The following is a 23026-nucleotide window of genomic DNA, read 5'->3' as shown; positions in this document are numbered from 1 at the left end:
TGGGGGGCGGTGACACCAGTAATTCGGTTACTTTTCTGGGCCCGAGCTGTGTGTAAGCAACATTCAATAAAAGTTCCTGGAGGGTAAGAATAGTGCCTTCGTGTATTAATTTCTTTTTTGTTTTTGTTTTTCCTATATTGTCCACAGCAGCCACTGTTTGATGTCCTGTGACTGAGAAACCCGGCCTTTTCACTTTATTATTATGCCTTTGGAGATGGAGCCCAAAATGAGCAAACTCGCCTTTGGGTGCCAGAGGAGTTCCACGTCCGATGATGATTCTGGCTGTGCGTTGGAGGAGTATGCCTGGGTGCCCCCAGGCCTTAGACCAGAGCAGGTGAGAACCTAATCGCCCTATGTGTTCTGTTTTTCAAGGGGATTGAAGATTTTTTAAGACTTGCTAAAAAAAAAAAAAAAAAAAAAAAAAAAAAAAAGAAAAGAAAAGAAAAAAAACAACATAGACCATTCCTGCCACACTGACATGCTGCCCTCGGTCCTCGCTCCTTGGATCGTCAGCATTTTTGCTTTTTGGGGTCATACTTCATTTCTCGATGAACGTTTTCAGTCCTTTTGTTCTCATGGATCCAGAAGTCCTACAGTGATGCTATGTGTGCTCTCATGAATGACATCCAGGGTGCTGTTTATGCATTTGTTCTGTGGATATCCATCGGACAGGTCTCTTTGGAGGGTGAGAGGAATTTACCCTTTGAAAAAACAGTAACAACAAAAAAGGTAATAAAAGGAAAGAGGACTGTTTCCATGCCGGTTCTCAGTGACGCTTTTGCTTTGGAAAAGAAGAAATACAGAGCTATAAGAGACCATCTGAAGTGTTACTGCTTAGACATTTGACCTTTGATAACCTTACACATAAAAGAACCTGTCACCACAGTGTGGCTTGGGCGCAGGAGCTAATTTTGTGCATTGTGTTGTTATTTTAAGTAAGATGAGAACATTGTATCTGCGTATTTTATTTTCCCAATATCCTTGTAATGATGAACTTAGCAAAAATTGCTAGTGACAGATACTAGTATAAGGGTAAAGCCATAGTTTGAAATAAAAGGTGCCATTTGGGTGTGTGGTTGCTCCTGAGTTGTGGTGGGGAACCCCGCTGAGAGTAGGGGCTCCTGGTCCACCCGGGGCCTACCCGCCACACGTGTAGCTGGTGCTCAGCAAGCGCTTCTAGCTGGAAAGGCTTCTGTGGTTGATACATTGGGGGTAGAGGGCGGCGTGCGGGTCCAAGGGTTAGGAAAGCAGAATTTTGACAAAGCACTAAGAGAAAACCCCTTCTCTCAGCTTCGGGTTGGGTAGGTTTTGTGTGATACTAAGATAAGCAGCAGACAGGCCCCCACTTCCCTGATCTCCTTTTCAAACCTCGAATCACTTTCTCATCCTTTCTCAGGACTCTGCAGCCCTCTTTAAGGGGTATTCCTTTAAATACAACAGGAGGAAACCCCAAACAAAAATTGAGTTCTCCTTTCGGAGTAAGCACAGCTCCCCTCCGGGTTCCTTGGGTTGGGGGCGGGGAGATGGACTCCAGGTATTTAGAAAATAACACCCATGGAAACAGAGAAAGCTGATGCTTGAGAGAACCTGATAAGGGAGAGTTTACAGAGTTTAACAAAACAGCCTTTGTCTTTGTAAGGTGTAAAATTCAGAAAGCAAATTCAGTGTGCTTGTGTAGTGGCTGGATTGTGGCCAGAGTCACGCAGCCTGTGTGGTCATTTGTAGCATTGCCCTCGGCACTCTTTCTTGGCTGACCCTAGGGAGACTGGCTGAGGAATAGTAGCATTAAATGTGCACATTTTATGGTGCGTAATTTATGATGCACCTAATTGTCACTACAAATTACATTCCTGAAGAGCAATTTAGCAGCTGGATGCTAGCTATCTGAAGGTTTGCGGTTCTGCCGAGTTGGCTCAGCTGGTGTCCTCATTAGCTACAAGAGGCCAAACCCTGTACCTAAAGGGAAAGGTAACTTTGTAAGATGGACGAGAAGGTAAGATGTTCACTTCCTGTTCGCTGATGCCCTTCTTTCCATCTCTTACTCAGATCCAGCTCTATTTTGCTTGCTTACCAGAGGAAAAGGTTCCTTATGTTAACAGCCCCGGAGAGAAACATCGAATTAAACAGCTTTTGTACCAGTTGCCACCACATGATAATGAGGTAAGATCACAGGAAGAAGGCTAATTAAAAAAAAAAAAAAAAAAACCCACCCACACTCTAAATATTGAGATGCCTCTCATAAACCCTACCTCCTCATTGGTTAGGGCTCTTTTGCCTTTATCAGTTAAAATTTGGCTTGAGGAGACAGCTTTCCATTCTTTAAGAGAGAAAAGGGTGTCCGTGCAATAAACTTAACAACGAGTTGGTTTTTATAGTGTTTGCAGCCACCCACCACTTGCCAGGAGCCTCCAAATTCTTGAGATTTCCCTGCCCCTTCGTCCAGAGTTCATACTTTCTGGTGGTTCAGGCCTGCAGTCGAGTGCCGGTAAAATGTAGAGCGAATGTGGCAATGAACAAGTTTAAACCTTTTGTAGAAAGGTTCATGTCTCACAGTTTTTTAGGTGTCCCTGATAAAAGTTTAAACATTCCCGAATTAAAAAAAAAAAAATCCTTCAAATTGCATTTCCCTTGTGCCAGAGGGGCTGCAAGATTCGGTGTCATTTTAAAGGTAGGGGCCATTTTCATTTTTTTATTTATTTTTTATTTTTATTTTTTTAAAGATTTTACTCATTTATTCATGAGAGACACAGAGAGAGAGGCAAAGACACAGGCAGAGAGAGAAGCAGGCTCCATGCAGGGAGCCCGATGTAGGACTCGATCCCAGGTCTCCAGGATCATGCCTTGGGCCAAAGGCAGGCACCAAACCACTGAGCCCCCCAGGGATCCCCTAGAGTGCCATTCTTAAAGCAGGGATTCAGGGGGGCAGGCCAAACTAGCTCTTTCCTGAAACTGTAACCCTGGAAGTGAAGAATTGGTGAGGGAGACCGCGCGCTCCAGTGTGGTGCTTCTGTTTCCCTGTCTCTGAAGGTGCGCTATTGCCAGTCTTTGAGCGAAGAGGAGAAAAAAGAACTGCAAGTGTTCAGTGCTCAACGGAAGAAAGAAGCCCTTGGAAGAGGAACGATCAAACTCTTGTCCAGAGCAGTAATGCATGCTGTGTGCGAACAGGTAGCCCTTTCCCCGGAGGAGCAGCTCGGGGCAGGGATGTGGACGGAGTGAGCACAGGCCTAGTCGCCTCTAGACACTGAAAGGCAGCCTAGCTTTTTACTAAATGGATATTCATGTTTATAACTGGCTACACTGCTGTGTGTGTGGGGGGGTGTGATGGGGCCGGGGGGTGGCAGTCAGTCTGCCCTTACGTAAACATCCTGCCTTTCCCAGGATCTTGGCGGGGAGAGGGGCGCAGGGTACACCTAGTGTTCAAAACTGCAGAGACATAATGAAGACATTCAGCGGCTTGCTGGCTCAGAGTAGGAAATGTGTCCAATAGGAGGCTGGCTCAGGAAGACGACTCTTGATGCGAGTTGGAAGGAACCATTCTTAGAGACCGTCTAGTGTGGCAGTGTGTCTGAGGCATGTTCATTCCAGTTGAGCATCACCCATAATCCAGCCTTAAAGAGCTATTTAATCGCTAACGGGAGGGGGGAGGCAAAAATAGAAGCTTGCTTGACAAAATGGGATTTAGTGTAAAGTGGGAAAGGCTGAGAATCCAGTCATCAAAGAAGGATCATCCGAATTTCAAATCCTTTTGTTTTTAGTGTGGGTTGAAGATAAATGGAGGTGAAATTGCAGTGTTTGCCTCTCGCGCGGGCCCTGGAGTGTGCTGGCACCCTTCCTGTTTTGTCTGCTTCACGTGTAACGAGCTGCTGGTCGACCTCATCTATTTTTATCAGGATGGAAAAATTCACTGTGGCAGGCACCATGCTGAACTGCTCAAACCGCGGTGTTCAGCATGTGATGAGGTAAAAAAGTTTATCCCTTAACACTGGAAAAAATAAGCTTCTGGTAAGCCAATATTCCACTGTTCATGTCTAAGGAAAATATCTCCTGCTTTTGCTGTTTATTTTAAAGGTAACTGTATACATTCACATAATGGAATAATACGTAGCTTAATAAAGAGAAGATAGCAGGTGTCTTTGTTGCATTGGTAAGTAGGGCGTCCTTAACGGATCGTGAGAGGGGAAAAAACAGATTGCAAGAAAAGTATGTAGTAGATCATCTTTTTGTTAAAAAAAAGGGAGACTAAGTCAAGACTCCATACGTATCTATTTACACTCAGAAATCGTAGGGAAAGACCTACACTGAGTTGACCGTGGTTACCACCGGGGCTTGTGGGAAGGGATGGTTGTGTGAGGAATTTATTTCGTTCAGCTTTTTATTTTTATTTTTATTTTTGTTTTTGTTTTTGTTTTATTTTTTCAGCTTTTTGTTTTAAAGTAATTTTAGATTTATGGAAGGGTTGGAGAGATGACAAGAGTTCTGTAGACCCTTCCCTCGGCTTTCCCTACTGTTAACATCTTACATCACCTTGGTGTGTGCATCAAAACTAGGAAATTAACACTGGTCTAATACGATTAGTGAAACTACAGACTTTATTTAGATTTCTACTTTTTCTGCTATTGTCTCTTTTCTGTTCCAAGATCTAATCAAGGGTACGTCACTGCATTTATTCTATATATCTCCTCGGTTTCCTTTAGTCAGTGACCGTATACATTTTTTTTATGTTTTTTTTTTCAGTAATGTGCATTTGAATTTTTTTTTTTTAGGGGCGCCTGGGTGGTACAGTCGGTTAAGCATGTGACTCTTGGTTTCAGCTCAGGTCATGATGGTCAGGGTCATGAGATCGAGCCCTATGTCGGGCTCCATGGAGAGTCTGTGTAAGACGCTCTTCCTCTCCCTCTACTTCCCTCCCCCATATGCTTGCTGTCTCGTGCTCTCTCTTAGATCTTTAAAAAAAGGTTTTTTTGAAGCCAAGATTATAAAAAATAGTCTTTAATCTGGTGATGACCACCAGGTCAAATGAAGTGCTGTTCACACAGTGCAGCATTTGGATAACTCTGTTGATTCTGCAGACATTTTTATGAGTTTTCTATTAAAACACACACAGACCATTAAATTGTTTCAATGCAAATGTATTCTTTGCCAGATTATGCCAACAAAATGTGATTGGGGAGCAAAAATACGACCAATGAATTGTAGAATGTAGAAGTCTGTGGTGGTGTTTTTTTTTTTTTAGCTTAAGCACACACTAAGTTTCTCTTTTTCGACATTTTTTTTTTAAGATTTTATTTATTCATTCATGAGAGACACAGAGAGAGGCAGAGACATAGGCAGAGGGAGAGGCAGGCTCCCTGCAAGGAACCCGATGTAGGACTCGATCCCAGATCCCAGGATCACGGCCTGAGCCAAAGGCAGAAGCTTAACTGCTGAGCCACCCAAGCGTCCCTTTTCCGACATTTTCAATTTTGGCTCTTATTTTGTATGTAAATCGAGTTAGATGTAAGCTTGAGGCTGTAAGAAACAAGGTTAGCTAAGTGGCTCTCTGAAGAGCCAGTGGCTGTCAGTTGTCCAGAAAATATGCAGTTACTTATTTGGCTTTTAGAATAGCTCACTAAGACTTTCTTTCATCCTGTTTGTTTTTAAAGATAATTTTTGCTGATGAGTGCACAGAGGCTGAGGGTCGCCATTGGCACATGAAACACTTCTGCTGCCTTGAGTGTGAAACCGTCCTAGGAGGACAGAGGTACATTATGAAGGATGGCCGCCCATTCTGCTGTGGCTGTTTTGAGTCTCTGTACGCGGAGTACTGTGAAGCCTGTGGGGAGCATATCGGTGAGTCCACAGCCAGCCTGTCTGCTCTGTCACATGCCCAACAGTCTGTCTGCAAATGTCTTTTTTTTTTTTTTTTCTGTAACTTATATACAGTGAAATGTACATATCTTAAATGTTTTTGTTTGCTGTGTTTTGACAGATGGATATATGGTCAGTTCTCATTATTTGCAATAGTCCTGTTCTATAAAGTTGGCTGAATTATTGAGTACTGAACACTAGGAGAAGTATAGGGTTGGGTTCCTGCAAGCCTCTGGTCACATTATCATCAGCTGATTAATACATGATCTCGTTTCATGTATGTTTTAGTTTAAAGATGGGTTACTTAATATACATTGATTCATTCATATTGAACTCCTAGCCAACAGCACTGTAGTCATGCCTGAATGAAGCTTATCTAACACACACAGTTTTTCTACAAGGCACATCCCAGCCTTCTTGGGCTTAGGAACACCATATAGCACCTCAACACTACGCTTGATGACCATTTTAAACACAGTTAACAAAAAACACAATAATATGAAGAAAACATAATAGAAAGCAGAAGAAAGCGAAAACAGACCAAGGCTATGTCAGTTGTTTAAAGAGCTGAGAGAAAAGACAAGGCATCACTTGGACCTCAACTGAGAACATGCACATCAGCTGACTCAAATTTTTCATCCTTTTGCACATGCCTGCAAATTCCTTAGAAGCTCTGCAAGTGAGGATTTGGGGTTACAAATAAATTTTAGCAAGTAGGCACATTTCAAAATATGGAATTTGCAAATAATGAGAATTAACTGTACCTGTGTGACCCACAGCCCTTTCAAGACACAGAATGTTTCCATCACCCCATAGAGTTCCCATATACAAACAGTCTTGTTTCTTCTTCCTTTATTTCAGGATTGAATTATAATTCCCTCCTCTGTCCTTTTCAAAATAGGTGTTGACCACGCCCAGATGACCTACGACGGGCAGCACTGGCATGCCACAGAAGCCTGCTTTTCTTGTGCCCAGTGTAAAGCTTCTTTGTTGGGGTGTCCCTTCCTTCCCAAACAAGGCCAGATTTATTGCTCAAAAACATGCAGCCTTGGTGAAGACGTCCATGCCTCTGATTCTTCTGACTCTGCGTTTCAGTCAGCTCGATCCAGAGACTCCAGAAGAAGTGTCCGGATGGGCAAAAGCAGTCGGTCAGCTGATCAGTGTAGACAGTCTCTTCTCTTGTCCCCCGCTCTGAACTACAAGTTTCCTGGCCTGTCAGGCAATGCCGATGATACCCTTTCTCGGAAGTTGGATGATCTGAGTCTCTCCAGGCAGGGGGCAAGTTTTGTCAATGAAGAATTTTGGAAAGGCAGAGTGGAGCACGAAACCCCAGAAGACCCTGAAGAATGGGCCGAGCATGAAGATTATATGACACAGCTCCTCCTCAAGTTTGGTGATAAAAGCCTCTTTCAGCAGCAGCCCAATGAGATAGATATTCGAGCCAGTGAGCATTGGATATCTGATAACATGGTTAAAAATAAGACTGAGTTAAAGCAAAATAACCAGAGCCTTGCAAGTAAAAAATACCAATCTGATATGTATTGGGCACAGTCACAAGATGGACTGGGTGATTCTGCTTATGGCAGCCACCCAGGCCCTGCAAGCAGTAGAAGGCTCCAGGAATTAGATCTGGACCATGGGGCTTCAGGATATAATCATGATCAAACACAGTGGTATGAAGATTCCCTGGAGTGTTTGTCAGACTTGAAACCAGAGCAAAGTGTTCGAGATTCTATGGATTCCTTGGCTTTATCTAATATCACGGGTAGGTAATCTGGGGATTATGTATGGAGTATTTGGATAAAAGAGCCACTAAAAAATTTATTCGAAAAACTATGGTTCAACAGTAGGGACTAGGTTATTTAAAACTGCAGACCAAGGGAAGGAAGAAGGAGTTTATGTTAAATGCCGAACATTAACAAATGTGTGCATCTATATACATTTTAATATAAGCTTTTCGAGTAGGTATTATGCGTATTTTAAGCGGGGAGATTGATTTATTTGGATAATGGATTTTGCATCTGGTCTGAAAGATCGTGTACTCTTTGGATTATGCTGTCTGAATTTCAAGATACTAAAATCAGCCTGCATACTTTAGAAGCTCCTAGCATCTTTTATATTTTCCTGAATTGCTCTGTGGGAATAGCTCAAAAATAGCTGAAAGTTTTTTACGTAGATTATAATTTCACTGTTTTCAAAGCCTATTCCTATCAGTTATCTACATTTTATCCTTAAAATGATCCTGAACGGTATGCAGTGGGATATTACTTATTGTGTATTACAAGTGAAGAAACTTGGTTTACCAAGAGGCTAAATGCTTAACTTGACATACATTTTTTAAAGGCAAGGCTGAGCCTAGGACCCACCCCTCGTGAATCTCACATTTGCGTTAAGTCTTTGGATACAGAAATGTTACTGGCCCACGGCAAGCAAAGGCTATGGCTAGTTTTATAGTCAAACTAATGATATTTAGTCCTCTCAAAGAAGTGATGTTTCTGTGATACAGGAAAGGCTTTAGTGGCTGCCCTGTGCCAGGAGGGAGAAGACAGTTACCCTCCTGGTTTCTGTTGCACTTGTTAAAGATGAGGCCTACATAAAGTGGGGGGTTGAGGAATGTGAGTGGGACTAAATTGAGCATATCTTGGCCCTGCGGTAGGTGCTTCAACATTTAGTATCAAGACTAGACACATAAGGTGTCAGGCCTACACATTCCTTGACAATAGCAGGCTGAGAAACAGACTCCCTGTAGGAAGTAGAAGTTATGTAGTCTCCAGCTGACAATTGTCTGTACCATGCCCTACTCACCTACTGTTGGCTGGGCTATGTTCAATTCGTTCATTTATTTTAACTTGTCTGAGCCCTGTTTAAAAAAACAAAAAACAAAAAAAAGGAGAGCAGTGGCAGTGTCTATTTTGAGAAAAGCTTTATTAAAGTAAGATTAATCTGAAAGTGGTATAGTTCATGTAGCTGAAGGGGGAGGAAGACTGGATGATGTAGGTTTGGGGTTGGCAAACTTCTCTAAAGGGCTAGATGGTACCATTTGGACCACAGTCCCTGCTGCAGCTACCAGAAAGCAGCGATAGGTGATGTATATGTGAATGGGGTGGCTGTGTTCCAGTGAGACTTGACCCACAAATAGGCGTCGGCTGGATGTGGCCCTTGCTGTGGTTTGCTGGCCACTAATCTGGGTTTAAAGGACCATAATGGTGGGGTGGCCATGTGGAGGCAAAGGAAGGGATTGATTTGAGAGATGTTCAAGTGAAGTAGTCTGGCTTTAATGTGTTGAGAGGCAGAAGCTTCTACGTGTCATGTGCTACACAAACTAATGAGATTTTTTATGAAGAGCTCAAAGTTCTGCTGCTCATGACCTGTGCTATAACTAATGTTCGGCTCCCAAGGAGCTGGGCTTGTAAGAGGCTGTGTGCCCTCTTGTATCATTAACAAAAGTCAAACCTTCTCAGTTAAATGTGTATGCATGTTGCTCTTACCTCGTGCGTGTTAATCAGATATTGAAATTTGGGAGAATTTTCTTTGAAGTTCTTCCTTTCGGTAGCTTGTTTGCAGTAATTGTCAGACGATCACATCTCGTCTTGGCTTTTCTTCTAGGGGCTTCAGTGGATGGCGAAAGCAAGCCGAGACCCTCATTATATTCCCTGCAAAACTTTGAGGAGATGGAGGCAGAAGATTGTGAGAAAATGAGCAACATGGGGACTTTGAACTCTTCCATGCTGCACAGGAGTGCAGAGTCCTTAAAGAGTCTAAGTTCAGAGTTGTGTCCAGAAAAAATCATGCCTGAGGAAAAACCAGTCCATCTGCCAGTGCTTAGAAGATCGAAGTCTCAGTCCAGACCACAGCAGGTCAAGTTTTCGGATGATGTCATTGACAATGGAAACTATGACAACCTCGAAATTCGGCAGCCTCCCATGAGTGAGAGGACTCGAAGACGGGTCTACCATTTCGAAGAGAGGGGATCCAGGTCTCATCACCATCGCCGCAGGAGAAGTAGGAAGTCCCGCTCTGACAATGCTCTGAATCTTGTTACAGAAAGAAAATACTCTCCCAAGGACAGACTGCGGCTTTACACCCCTGATAACTACGAGAAATTTATACAGAATAAAAGTGCCCGGGAAATCCAAGCATACATCCAGAATGCTGATCTGTATGGACAGTATGCCCATGCCACCTCTGATTACGCACTGCAGAACCCGGGCGTGCCCAGGTTTCTGGGACTCTACGGTGAGGATGATGATTCCTGGTGTTCCTCTACCTCCTCTTCCTCCGACTCAGAAGAAGAAGGATATTTTCTTGGACAACCAATTCCTCAACCCCGGCCCCAGAGATACGCCTACTACACAGACGACCTTTCGAGTCCAACTTCTGCACTCCCCACTCCTCAGTTTGGTCAGAGGACAACTAAATCCAAGAAGAAAAAGGGACACAAGGGCAAAAACTGTATTATTTCTTAACCTAGTAGCTGTGGACATCCTGTTTAAACTTTGCCATTAACCATCTTGAATCATATCTTTTTTCTTCCATAGGAAAGTCGCTAAAATTAGTTAAAGTGCTTTGCCCATGTAAATGAGACCCCTGCTGCTGTTTACAGTGTCAGATTAACATTTGGAAGGTGTGATTTCTCCAGTTTGCCCTCCTTGGATGGTGCCAGGTTGATGTGACCTCTTGTGCCCGTCAGGTGCGCATTACAGTTCCATGTAGCGGCTTTGGTCTCCAGTCAAGAGAAGCCTCAAGAAACTGTCATGAGGTGATTGGACGGGGGTGTTGATTTTCGACAACGGAGAACTTCCACCACCTTTGTAAAGCGATAGTGTTTGTCGTTTGTCTACACCGGGTTGGCCCAGGTCCTGATCACTCTGTCTTGTGCGGCATGCACGTAGTCACAACTGACCCAGCCAATACTGTGCGTTCCATCGTGCGAGACCACCTCGTCCCCTTTCAATTAGCCAGGTAAACATTGCATTGTATTAGCTCCAGCTACAGATTGAAAAAGACATTGCTATTTATAATGTAGTATTTCATAGACTTAAGTGTATTCCTAATTTAACGGTGCAAATATTAATGTACATATGTACAGTTCAGATTTTAAAGCTGATATTTTTATATCCCTGAATTGCAAGATGTTTGTTACACTGCAGTGCTAGATTTGTTGGGGAACCAGAAACAGCATTTATGGATGAAATGATTGCTTGTATTTTAGTCAGGGTTTATAAGCTTAGATGGTCAAATTTATATTGCCTAGTGATGGAAAGTTCAAATTTTTTGATTTTTCAATATTAAAAAGGCTCTGTATGCATGGTGGGGCTATGTAAATACTCTTTAAAAACTATGGCCCTATTAATCTTACGAGTGCTATTTATGGGTCAAGCAATGTAAACTGTATAAATGTAAAAACAAACAAACCCATACATATCCCTGGAATATATGGTAAAAACAAGTAGAAGTTGTTTGGGTGAATGTTTTTTTTCCCCTTTGGGGATAGAAGGGGGTGCCTTTTCAACAGAGTGGTGATTATTTCCTGGGAAGAGACCAGAACTACAAGGATCTGCTTTATAGGGCAGAGGACTTTGTAGATTTATTATCTGAAGAGAGGCTGTTCCTTTTTACCCCATCTCTTTCAGCTAATTTGTTGCCCTTTAACAGCGATTATGTTTTTCTTTTAAAATCCTCCGAGGATGTTCTGCCACTGACTACAAGCTTATGAGGTTCTCTTCAAGGGAAAATTATCTTGGATTTGAACGAATGGGCTGAGATTTTGTTATGTGCCATTCTTGCACGTACATTTCGGTCCTAAGGGCCTAGTGGTATCTTGGACCTTTAGGGGAAGGTATTTAATAAATGCTCACTAAATGCCCAACCACCTTTCTGAACACAGATCTTTGCAGACCTATATTTCGCTCCTCTGTTCAGGCATGATTGATTTTGCCATTCTTCTGCCATTGCCAGGCCACGGTTTGTCTCCTGCATATATCCCACGCCCTTACTAATGGGTGGGAAATTGGACTTAGGGACAAGTTCGCCTCTGTGCCTCATTTACTGGAATAGGGAAAAGCTGTTATGCCTTGGGGAAGGGGGACGTGAATCCAGTGGGTAAAGCCCTGGTCCAGCATTCCCTCCACCCACCCCGGGATAGGTCTTTGTACCTGGGCTAGATAGAGCACCTTCCAAAGCATACACTTGGTGAGAGCGCCCCTTACTCAACAACTATATCACTATTTCCCTGGTCTGGTTCATCTGAAAAATATATCAGCAGTGAAAAGGAAATGCACGCCCCTGGTCAAAACACACACAACCTCCAGAACAACTCAAAAGACGGTGGAATGTGTCATTTCCACTCTCCATCCCCAGTCCCTCAGGTCCATATCCAGAAGTAACCACTATTAGTCATCTCTAGCGTGTCCCTTAGATGTTCAGAGCATATTTATATATGTATCTCTTAAAAGTGGTAGTGAACTATATATGCTTAGATTTGCTTTTTTAACTTTATATGTGGACACTCCACATGAGCACAAATAGGTCTACCTCATTCTTTCAGTGATGGTATAATACACCACAGTGGACCTAACCAGTCCCTTAGTGATGGACTTGAATTTCCCCGTAGATACCTTATCCTGCATTGGCACATATGCGCATAAATTCCAAGCAGCAGCAGAATTCCTGGGACAGAAGTTATGCATTTAAAATTTTGATGGATATCACCAATTTTCCTCCAGAAGTAACCTGCCTGATTAACATTTACACTAACAATGTATGAGAGTGCTTGTTCCATCACAATCTCACATCACGTTAGCAAATTTCTTGCTTCTGAAAGACCTTTTCCGAACCTGTGCTGCAAACAGTGGGCATCCTTTTAGAAAAGACTGTGGTGATAGGCTGCTTATGAAAGATGAATAATAAAGAGTAAACTAACTCAGCCTGGAGACACATAAGTGGAAGCTGAAGTCACTGTCCTCGTAGTTTTCAAGTCCTTGTCAAAAGATCAGTTCCTTTTGCTTCTGGCAACGGTTACCCTATTCGTTTTTTCATTTCCTTATGTAAGGGTTCTATAGATTGCTAGAGGCTTAAGGAAATGCAGAAATATTTATTCATGGTAATAATGTAACCTTTAAAGCTTTTAAATCTTGGTTAGTAGCAAAGACAGAGACAACTAGCCACAAAGGAAGGGAAACGACGGCCTTGCAGTTCTGTGAAGAATTAGGCGAGAAAATTGAGCATACAGTAACTAAAAGGTGTTCATAGATTTAGTTAACAAGAGTGCAGAGTATCTGGTCAGGTCTCAAGGTAAATATCCAATGTTAAATCGATGTCTCTGATCTCTACATGTGTGAGGCAGATGCCTACTTGTTGCATTTTCCTCACTTCAGAGCAAACTGGAGAACATTTTGCTGACAGCCCATGAAGGGGCACCGATAAAACATCAATGGGGACTCCTTTCAAGCCCTCATTAAAAGAAAAGAATTCACTTTGTGTGTGCATTTGCTCTACTTTATGCTCTACCTTCTAGTTCCTGAGTTAAATAAAAAGCACCAGAAGTAAAAGGAGGTATCATTTGCTGTCTAACCCTCTTACTTTAGATACAAATCGCAGGCCTTTAAAAGAGTAGTAAAGTTGGAAGAGGCACCCAAGTCAGCTAGCTTTCCAGGTATGGCACGCATTGCTGCCAAACTTGGTTCTTGGGTGATGGGGCCTGAAAGTATTGGGGTACATAAGTTTCAGGAGTGCCCAGTGAACGTTAGCGCAGGGATTACTAACACAGCACGGGTGTACTTTGGTTTCTTGAGCTTCTCTTTTCTAATGTGCACTTGACTCCTACTGCCCTGCAGACGAGAACCAGTGTTGCTTAGACCTCCTTCACATTTTTAGAAACCAGGAATTTCAACTTTTGCCAAATCTTCTAGCTTTTAAATGCCAGCAACTAATTCAGACATTTCTGAAACACTGAACAAAAGGAGCCTGCTGTCAGCAGATCTCCAGTGCATGAGTTATATATATATTCAGGTGCCTGAAGGTGATTCCCCTATATCTTAGAGCTGATGAGAAGAGGCACAATTACTGTTTACAGAAATATTTGTGACCTTTTCTGATGCACAGAGGAGAAAAACTAAGATAAAAAAAAAATAATCTAAGAGCCTCATTATCAAGTCAATGCTAACACAATGATAAAAATCCTTTTAATAAGTCAAATGAGAAAAATTGTTTATTGCCTAGTTCCACTTGCTAGCCATTCTTTGGAGTTATCCAAAAACCGGAGCCGTGTTCCTGTTCAGTCACATGGGCTTTCTGCTGACACACTGGGAAGGTTCCCAGGTGAACTAGGCCATGGAAAAATGAGCAGGAGCAGCTGAACTTTGCACCTCTGAGCTCACATCTTGCTGAGGTCACAGAATCAAACTTCTGGGCGGGGAATGGGGGGATCAAGTTTAACAGTGGTTTTTGGTAAAAACATATGGAACAAAAACACTGCGTATATGTAGTAGACTTGGCTATGACTAGAGCCGATTCATTCTTTTTGAACAGAACCAGCTAGTTGGTCAAGTATTCCTATCTTCGGGGTCAATTTTAGCCTCAGCTTTTCTTTTTGCAAAGGAAATCTCCCGTCCCTTTATTGCTGTGTGTGTACAAAGAGCTGTTATGCCAACTTTAGATGTAATTTGCAGCCCGTTCTCCTGAAAACATTTGATTCCAATCTTTAAGAAAATGAAGCCAATTCTCTTAGGTTGGTAATACTTGTTTTAGTGTTTCTAGAGAAATGAACCAAGCAACCGACAATGGAAAAGATGGTTACTCATCTAATACAAATCAACACAAGGCTGATCTTGCAGAGTGGTGCCAAGCCCACTGGATGCCAGGATTCAGGATATCTGGGTTAGGAGACCCACCTCTCTCATTAACTCAAGCAGGTTAAGTGCTCTGACCCAGTTTCTACTTCTGTAAAACGAGAGTGGCTAGACCATCTCAAAGGCTTCCTTCCAGCTTCAGTATTCTTTAGAGACTGAACTGAATTTATAGGTTAGAAAAGTCTTTCAGCATAAAGTGTTTTTCTCTTTTTTAACTCTTTATCAGTGTATTTGTTGGTAAATGATTCCTGAAAGGATGATCTCTTCAAAGAGGGAGCTGGGAACTCACGGGAGTAGGGAACTTTTAAAGGGTTGGAGCTTTTTTCTATTAATTTTTCTATTAATGCTTGAGACTCTCGGTGGGCATGGGATAAACCAAATCATGAGGAAAAAGTCTGAGGATGGTTACTTTCCCACCAGTGTATATGCTTCAAATTGTTTTTGTCTTTATCAAACAGACAGTTGGGAGACTACATACAGTATGCTGCAGGCAAGATATTTGCCTCCCTCATGTTATTTCTCTCTAATTACCAGAAGGATAAGATTTTTTTCCCCTACATCTTATAGGGCTGCTACTGGTAGCAATCTTATTCTTGCATCTCTAAACATGTTGTAAGCAAAGCTGAAAAGGTGTTAACTATGTTTAATTAATCTTGGTTCCTAGAATGAGAGTTGAATTACCAAGTTCATTCTACTCAAACGGCTCTTCTCAGACTCCACCATGGGCCCAGGTATACAGCAGCCAAAGAGCCAAGTCCTAGGCTACACTTGCCATGAGGGTTGTAACCCTATATGCTACTTCCTCATAACTACCCCTCATGAATCTCAAAGGTGTTTTATAAAAGAGCTCCAAAACACAAAGTCATAGGAGCCAATATGGAAGCAACTGAGGATAAAACAAAAACCAGGAAAAATCTGAACTAGGATTTGAATTTTCTCAAAGGCTTTTGGTAAAGCTATTTTTATATTACCCATTACATTAGATATTAACTGCACATGTATCAAACAACCAGCGTGTGCGGGAGTCAGGATTTTTTTTTGGGGGGGGGGTCAGGATTTTAATCAAGTGCTGAATGACCACCAAGCTTTTCACTTCTAGGAACACTGACTTTAGAGTTGGAAGATTTGGGTAAAACTCTGGCTCTCCCACTTCCAGCTCTATGACCATAGGCAAGTTATAACTTCTCCTGCCATTGACTGTAAAATGAGAATAAAATCTCCATTGGCTTATCATATGTGAAAGCATGAATCAAGAAACACTACAAAGGTGGTTCTAATCTTGTTCAGGTAGTGAAATAACTACATGGTTTTCAGAATCTTATGAAGTATTTGATATATTAAACCTGAAATCTATTTTAACTTACATCCAATATAGTATACTAAGATTCTACTCCACAGAAGTAGCAGAATACAAAGTTTAAAAGAATAGGAAATTTCTGCCAGAGCAGGGCTAGTTTTGTACCCCTAACCCCAGCTTATCAAGGTGTGGGCAAGATGTCTCCCCTTCATTCGACATTCCTACCTCTGGACAAGGGCAGGCCATGGAGGCCACTGGCCTTATAGAGATCAAGCCGTCTCCGGGGATGAGGAGATGCTGTCGAAACTCTGTCTCTCCTCTTGGACCCTTGGACCCACCAGTGCATATGCTTCAAATTGGTTTGTCAAATTGGTGGGGAGCAGGCTGCTCCCATATGGTAAAGAAAATGTGATTCTCATACAGGGCTCACCTCTCAAATGAGTAAGCCCTGCAGCATTCAAAGACCACCATCCACCATGGTGTCATCAGGCTATGGTGGTAGTGGGAGGGCATGCTGATGGGAACCCTTAGGCCGCTGTCAGTCCTATCTAGAAGAGGAAAGGGGAGGAAGTCAAAAACTTGAGCATAAAACAGATACCTCGGCCTGGTAAGATACAGCTCTGCTGGACTGCATCTTCTCTCCCCTCCAACACCCCTTTACCACACACATAATTTCCCATCCACTGGGGGGCTGACCCTATTCTGGCCTCAGAAGCCTTCCTGCCTTCCCCACCAGGCAAACACAATGTGGGCAGAGAAGAGTACCTGGGATCCGGTGCCAGAGAGGAACCCAGTTGGCTGGTGCTGGGCCTGCTTAAAGGTGTTGCAGACATCTGGCCAGTGTGTCTTCCTCAGAGGGTTGATCACAAAGGATGGGTGTCTTCCCACTTGGAGGATGAAGGGACAGCACACTTTCTGGTCATTGGATCCTCTCCCTTTCCCCAGGTAGCTTGCTCAGCCTTACCCTCTCAGTGGACACTTGCTGTCCCCAAGGACAATGGTAGGGTCTCCACCTTTCTACCCAGAATGGGGGTACCAGCAGGTGCCCCCAAGAACTGGGCCCTGGGCCAAGAGGAGCTTTCCTGAAAGTGCAGACCTGCAGGCAGTATGGCCAGTCAGCCAGGGCAGCTGTCCCCTCCCCATCTTATATGTATTCCAACCAGGAAAAATGTGCTAGCACATGGGTAGCCGAAGTAGTGGATACATCCCTCAGATGTCCCCTTGAAGCAAGTGTCTGTATATGTTGTGATTATTTTCTATCTTATATGTTCTCAAATGTTTGTATTTCAATAAATCTCTGCCTTTTCACTCACTCACACACACACAGTGAAAAAAACTTTAAAACCTTATACAAATTTAGTGATAATGGTCTAAGGTTAGAAATCCTTGGGAACAGGGGATCCCTGGGTGGCTCAGCAGTTTAGCGCCTGCCTTCCAGGGCCTGATCCTGGAGACCCGGGATCGAGTCCCATGTCAGGCTCCCTGCATGGAGCCTGCTTCTCCCTCTGCCTGTGTCTCTGCTTCTCCCTCTGTCTCTCATGAATAAATAAAATCTTTAAAAAAAGAAATCCTTGGGAACAGAACTCAAAAAAACGATGTGCTGTATTATCGAGCTGTCTCTACTGCTATACAAATATGCATCAGACTTTGATGTTGTTACCAAGTGAGATTTTAAATACTACTTGGGATTAACTCCGTGGACTGGCAAAGCCTTTTATATAAAAAGTCTCCATTATCCCAAGATCAATTATTACAATGTAAGCACAGCCTACTGAGCACCAACTTCAGTGAAGCTAACCCTCAAATACCACTTACATTAATGTGAACAAAAGGTGAGCTGCTAACAAAAAAACAATAATGTGGCTTAAACAAGGAGAACATTTATTCCTCTGTTATATAACAGTTTAATACTCCATGCAGTCATGCAGGGATCCAAGTTCCTTCCATCTTGTGGCTCTGCAACAAAGCAAGGCTGAGTAGCTATGGCTACTACTTCGGCGGAATGGATAAAAAAAATCACGAAGGAGCATATCTACTCTCTAAGGGCCCCAGGCCAGAAGTAGAAGTACTTTCCACACAAACACCATAGGAATGGACTTAGTCACTTGGTCACACCTAATTGCAAAGGGGAACACAGCAAATATAGTTCTAATTAGTTAGTCATATAACTCAATTTCAACTCTATTACCATTGAAAGGGGGAGAAGAGATTCTGCTAACTGCCTTCGTTATTAGTCATTCCTTTCTCCTCCTCCTCCCCTACTTTTTCTTTTCTTCACTGAATTGAGTAACATCAGTGCTCTCAAGTGAACAGGCAGGAAGGGGATGGTAAACGTATTGTGCATAACCCCCTAACCTTGATCTGGTCAGCAGAGTGTGGGCATTACTCACAGGTGTCAATTTGAGCAGTATTACAGCTGAAAAGTCACCTTGGTGGCTGGCTGCCCTCGATACTGCATACTGTCGGTATGAACACTTCAGGGATAACAAGATCACGGTCTCCAAAGTTGTGGCGAAAGAACTGTTACAGCCTTCTTTGGAGTTTAGGTTCCCTTGCAGGAAACTCTGAAATGAAACTGAAACCACTGTGTATTTGGACAGTGCAGATGGAGTCCTTTCTTAAGGGTACCTGGGTTTCTCTTTCTTCGGGAGGTTCTGGGTCTATAAACCGGCTCAGAGTTGGTAAGTGACTGAGGGGCTGTGAGAAATCAATCTATTTGGCAGGAATAAATACAAAGGTATTTTCAAAGGTACGATTTTCAAATATTATTCTTGAGTAAGTAGGAGAGAAAGGATAAAACTATAAACATTCAGAATCATTCATTCTGCTGTCAACTTATCTTCCTACATTTGTCCCCCCATCATTCCCAGCCAGCTTTGGTCACACAGGCCTGTATCTTTCTCTATACCATTCCTTCTTCCTAGACTTCTATTGTTTCCCCTTCTCTGCCTGAATAAGTCCTAGTCCTCCAAAGACCTAGGGGTCAAATGTCACTTTCTTTTTTAAGTGCCAACGGATACAAGTACCTACAACATTCCAAACTGTGCTAGGAACCACGTCATAAAGACGTCGTTCCTCCAGAGTTTATTATAAAGAGGTAGGATTTTAATCCTAGTATTCTCTGAAACTTAAATTCATAATTACACAATTACTGGGCACTCTGTGCTCAGTCTTATCTTGTTAATTGCTTGCTTAGTTATCAAGACTCCTTAAGTCACCAAAGTTAATGGTTTCCCAGTTCTTCCATCCTAATGCTGAGTGGGTGAACTGAACATTGAATAATATTGCAGTAGAGAATAATAAAAATCTACATTTCCGGAAAATACTTTAAGCCTGTTAAAGAGAAAAAAAAGACAATCCAATTATTTAAACCTGGTTGCTTTATTTTACACTTTTAAAATTCACAAAAAGCTTCACAATATCTGCTTTCCCCCTGTTGATAGTCAAAGCTTTATGGTAAGACAATGAAACATTTATCATATCAATTGAGCATACTTCAAAACAATGGATAATTTACAAACAAATTTCTTTAATCAAGAACATTTTGCAAAATACACAGTCTGAATTCAACTATCTGATTTTAACTATCCTAAAATCGGTCTTTAAAAAGCAAACAGATTTAACACTGACAAGCCTACCAGAATAATGCTGATGGCAAGCTATAAACAGCTTTAAGTGTTGAATGTAATTTGGGGGAAGGAGAGAAGAAATTATCAGTTGAACCTACATTTAAATGAGTCCGTAAGTAAAACCTCTAGTTGAATGAATTTCTAGTTTAATGAATTTCAGCAAAATGAACAACTCCTTTGCCTTGATGGTAGTTTCTTAACTTTCATTTTTAAACTTTGATATCTTGACTAAAGGAATTGAATCCTAGAATCAGAATTTTTAAGGAAAAGAAAAACAAAGGGGTACGGGAGAAACAGTATCAGTACTTTCTTAGTCTTTCTAAAGTGGGTAACAAATAAAATCACTGTTCATAATTAGGGAAGACTACCAGAGACGCTGTATGGGGTTTAGTTTTAGCTTATGTTCAATATCTAAATGGCAAAAATAAGAGTTCAAGGCAGTCTCATATAGGAAACTTAAGAAAATAATTGTGTTCAAGCAGTTTTTATATTTGTGGAATAGCATAGTACATATTTTGAGGCACCCATTATAGGATTCACCAAAATTATTTATACTGCTGTTTCCACTTGTAATATAATTTGTAGCTCCTCTGGGGTAGCTTTTTACATATTATCAATATAGGCCACTAAAGATAACACCAGAATTCAAGTGAGAAAAGAATGGAAATGGAAAGAGGATGGGAAGATAATAAAACTGGGTAGTAATAACAAGCATGATTTTTAAGGTTTCCTAATGCCACAGAAATACATATTTTGGCTAAATGCCACTGGCCAGCTGGAAGGGGATCAGGAAATGAGTAGAATATCCTAATGGCCTCAGTCAGATTTTTAACTACCCCGTGATTTGGACGGCTTGCTCATGGAGAACTGTTTCCACAGACTGCGTGGTGAGGGGTACTGTGCTGGACTTTACTGTCTATTCCACTCTTTGTTTCTTTAAAGAACACCTTTGAAGGCTAAGGACCCCTAAAAAGGGCATCAGAACAAAGATCTTGTTAAGACTACAAATGGAGATTAACAAATGCATAATCTGTAAATGGTTTGATTATGGATATGTTATCAATGACCTTCCTTCTTGAGATCGAAAATATAGGCCTTGGGAAAAAAAAAACTGCATTATTCCATCATATTCTAAATTTTTCTCTTTCAATTAGAAGTTTTTAAAGAAATTTTCATTTGAAAAGCTCTCATCTTTCACTTCAAATTGCCCCTTCTCTTGGTCTTATATATGATATTATTTAAGACTCCTATATCTGGAAGAGTGGTCAGGAGTTTTAGGATTATTTTAATAGAAGACATTGAGTTCATTTACTTGGAAAAATAGGATTTTATAAGGGGTCTTTCTGAGATTTAAGTGCTCTATTTTATCACAATGGGAGTCTCAAAGCAAATATTCTATAAGACACTAAAGTATTCAGTTTATTTGGATATTTAAACATACTAAAAGTTACAAAGCCTAAAATAAGCAAGCAACAAGTTAATAAAATCACAACTCAGAATTCTAACATTTTCACATGGTATCACTGACTATGAAATGCAAAATATAAATGTTTTAAGTGGAATGATCTCTAACCTATAAATTACCAAATTGTTTGTGACCAAAACAAATGATCGCACACTATAGAAGACAACAGAACATGAGCTATTCTCCAGGACTGCTTTTTCAAAGCTTGAAAAATTATTTCATCATTTTAGGGGGGGGAAGATAAGTATGGATTAGGAGGCCCTACATGTAGATTTTTAAAATTCTAATTAAAATATCTTCGACTATTTTAGATATTTGACATTGGAAATGTGGTCGGCAATCAAAGTGTTTCTCTTCATCACAAAAATTCCATATATTAAGGATTTACACAATCCAGGAAAAAACAAACAACCTAGTAACATTTTTTGTTGCCTGAGCAAGTAATTTTCTAAAAAGGCTCTCCAAAATCTTGACTAGAGGTATCATACTCTGCAATGAAATGCTTGAGTTCTTCAACACACCGCTCACCTATTTCATGTAAATTTTGTCTCAATGCAAACTGTATAGACTTTTCTAATGAAGGATCTTTTTCAATCAGCATTTTCACAACCATCCCGAAAGTTTCACAGTCCTGTCGGTAAACCTAGAAAGGTGAAATACACAGTGGTTAGCTAAGAGTAAAAATAATTACCCATACACTGAGCTGATTCAGTTAGCAAAATGATGATGCTGAAGTCTAAAAGGGAGATACAATTGAACCTCCTTCACCCTTGAGGAGTCACTACTGTCAAACACTATTTAATCCTCTATTTCTGAGATATGCTGACAACATGAATGAGCAGAAAAACATCGATATACCACATCACTGACTACAGAAGTTAGGCCTGGCATTTGTTATCATTAGGCAGTCTACTAAAAGGACATCAGACTAGAGAAGAACTAAGAACAAAGGCTCACTAGGTAAGGCACATTCATGGATTTATTCATTTGCTTGTTTGGAATAAAAAAGTTTCTGAGCCCCTAACTTTAGATTCTTTGTTTGAATCATGACCAGATGACAAATTCTGTATCTATTTGATAAAAACTTTTCAAGTTATAAATATTTAACCACAGTTAAAGTCACCAAGGCAGAGTTAAGATCAAAACAATGTCATATACACACACATCCATGTATATGTATACACATATATGTATATATAAACACACACATATATACATATACACATGAATATATGAATACATGTATATATTTTCTACCTCAATGTGCATATTTTACAATTTTGCTTCAATATGTATACAATATGTATATATAATCTTTATCAGAGGCAATCGGATATTATTCCCTATCCAAAAACTGCTAGGTTTTCTCCCCACTAAATACCATTTCCGTAATTTGTAGTCACAAAATGTAATTTAGATGTCTATGCTATTTTTCATACTCTGTAGTTCATGTATTTAAAGAAAAATTAGTTAAGTATCCATGAGAAGTGAAATAGAAATTATCTGATTTAAAAGAACTGTTAAATGAATTTAAAATTTTCTAAATTTAACAAAAACAATATAACATGTTTATTATCTGAAAAAGGATTTATTCATTTGGGAAAACTTTAGAAAGGAGTGACCTGAGATACGGCTTGGCTTATGAGTTTGTATTCCTCTAATGATCGCTACTAGTTGTTGTAGTTGCCACTGTTATTTTTTAAATATCGACAATATTTTTTTATCCCTTAACAATAGCTATTTCAAGAAGAACAGTTAATTTTGACTTGCAATACTAGGTTGGTAAGTTGTACTAAATTCATTTCCTTGCTCTTAAAATCATTGCACAAGCCCCAAGGAAATTAACAGAGTAAATTCTTCAATGAACCCAGAAATTGAAATATGTAAAGCCTTAGCTACTTTCTCCATCTCACCCATGCCCCCACACATTGGTGTGTGA

At 41.0% G+C, this 23026-nt stretch overlaps 2 protein-coding genes across 41 annotated transcripts in view; one reads left to right on the top strand and one right to left on the bottom strand.

Annotated features, from left to right (window-relative positions):
* The window catches only part of PRICKLE1 (prickle planar cell polarity protein 1), a 111570-nt gene extending 99851 nt beyond the window's left edge, over positions 1-11719 (top strand). For all 6 annotated transcript variants that reach the window (XM_038577336.1, XM_038577334.1, XM_038577332.1 and 3 more), the window contains 7 exons: positions 148-334; positions 2047-2160; positions 3028-3165; positions 3756-3959; positions 5643-5829; positions 6749-7612; positions 9454-11719. In XM_038577336.1, the coding sequence (XP_038433264.1) occupies positions 203-334; positions 2047-2160; positions 3028-3165; positions 3756-3959; positions 5643-5829; positions 6749-7612; positions 9454-10313 (2499 nt within the window). In that variant the 5' untranslated portion in view covers positions 148-202 and the 3' untranslated portion in view covers positions 10314-11719. The remainder of the gene's footprint in view (positions 1-147; positions 335-2046; positions 2161-3027; positions 3166-3755; positions 3960-5642; positions 5830-6748; positions 7613-9453) is intronic.
* Positions 11720-16423: 4704 nt separating this feature from the next.
* PPHLN1 (periphilin 1) overlaps positions 16424-23026 on the bottom strand; it is a 147312-nt gene continuing 140709 nt past the window's right edge. For 23 of the 35 annotated variants that reach the window (XM_038577338.1, XM_038577347.1, XM_038577354.1 and 20 more), the window contains 3 exons: positions 21616-21730; positions 18422-18568; positions 16687-16880 (listed from right to left, as the gene is read on the bottom strand). In XM_038577338.1, coding sequence (XP_038433266.1) covers positions 16702-16880; positions 18422-18568; positions 21616-21730 — 441 coding nt within the window. In that variant the 3' untranslated portion in view covers positions 16687-16701. Of the gene's footprint in view, positions 16542-16686; positions 16881-17917; positions 18109-18383; positions 18569-19355; positions 21731-23026 lie in introns of those variants that run through there. The other 12 variants (XM_038577369.1, XM_038577368.1, XM_038577370.1 and 9 more) reach the window with 9 other exon arrangements.

Source organism: Canis lupus, chromosome 27, assembly GCF_011100685.1.
Source record: "Canis lupus familiaris isolate Mischka breed German Shepherd chromosome 27, alternate assembly UU_Cfam_GSD_1.0, whole genome shotgun sequence".
In the NCBI taxonomy this organism is placed as follows: domain Eukaryota; kingdom Metazoa; phylum Chordata; class Mammalia; order Carnivora; family Canidae; genus Canis; species Canis lupus.
Note: the sequence above shows the minus strand (reverse complement) of the source record. Positions and strands in the feature narration are given on the sequence as shown.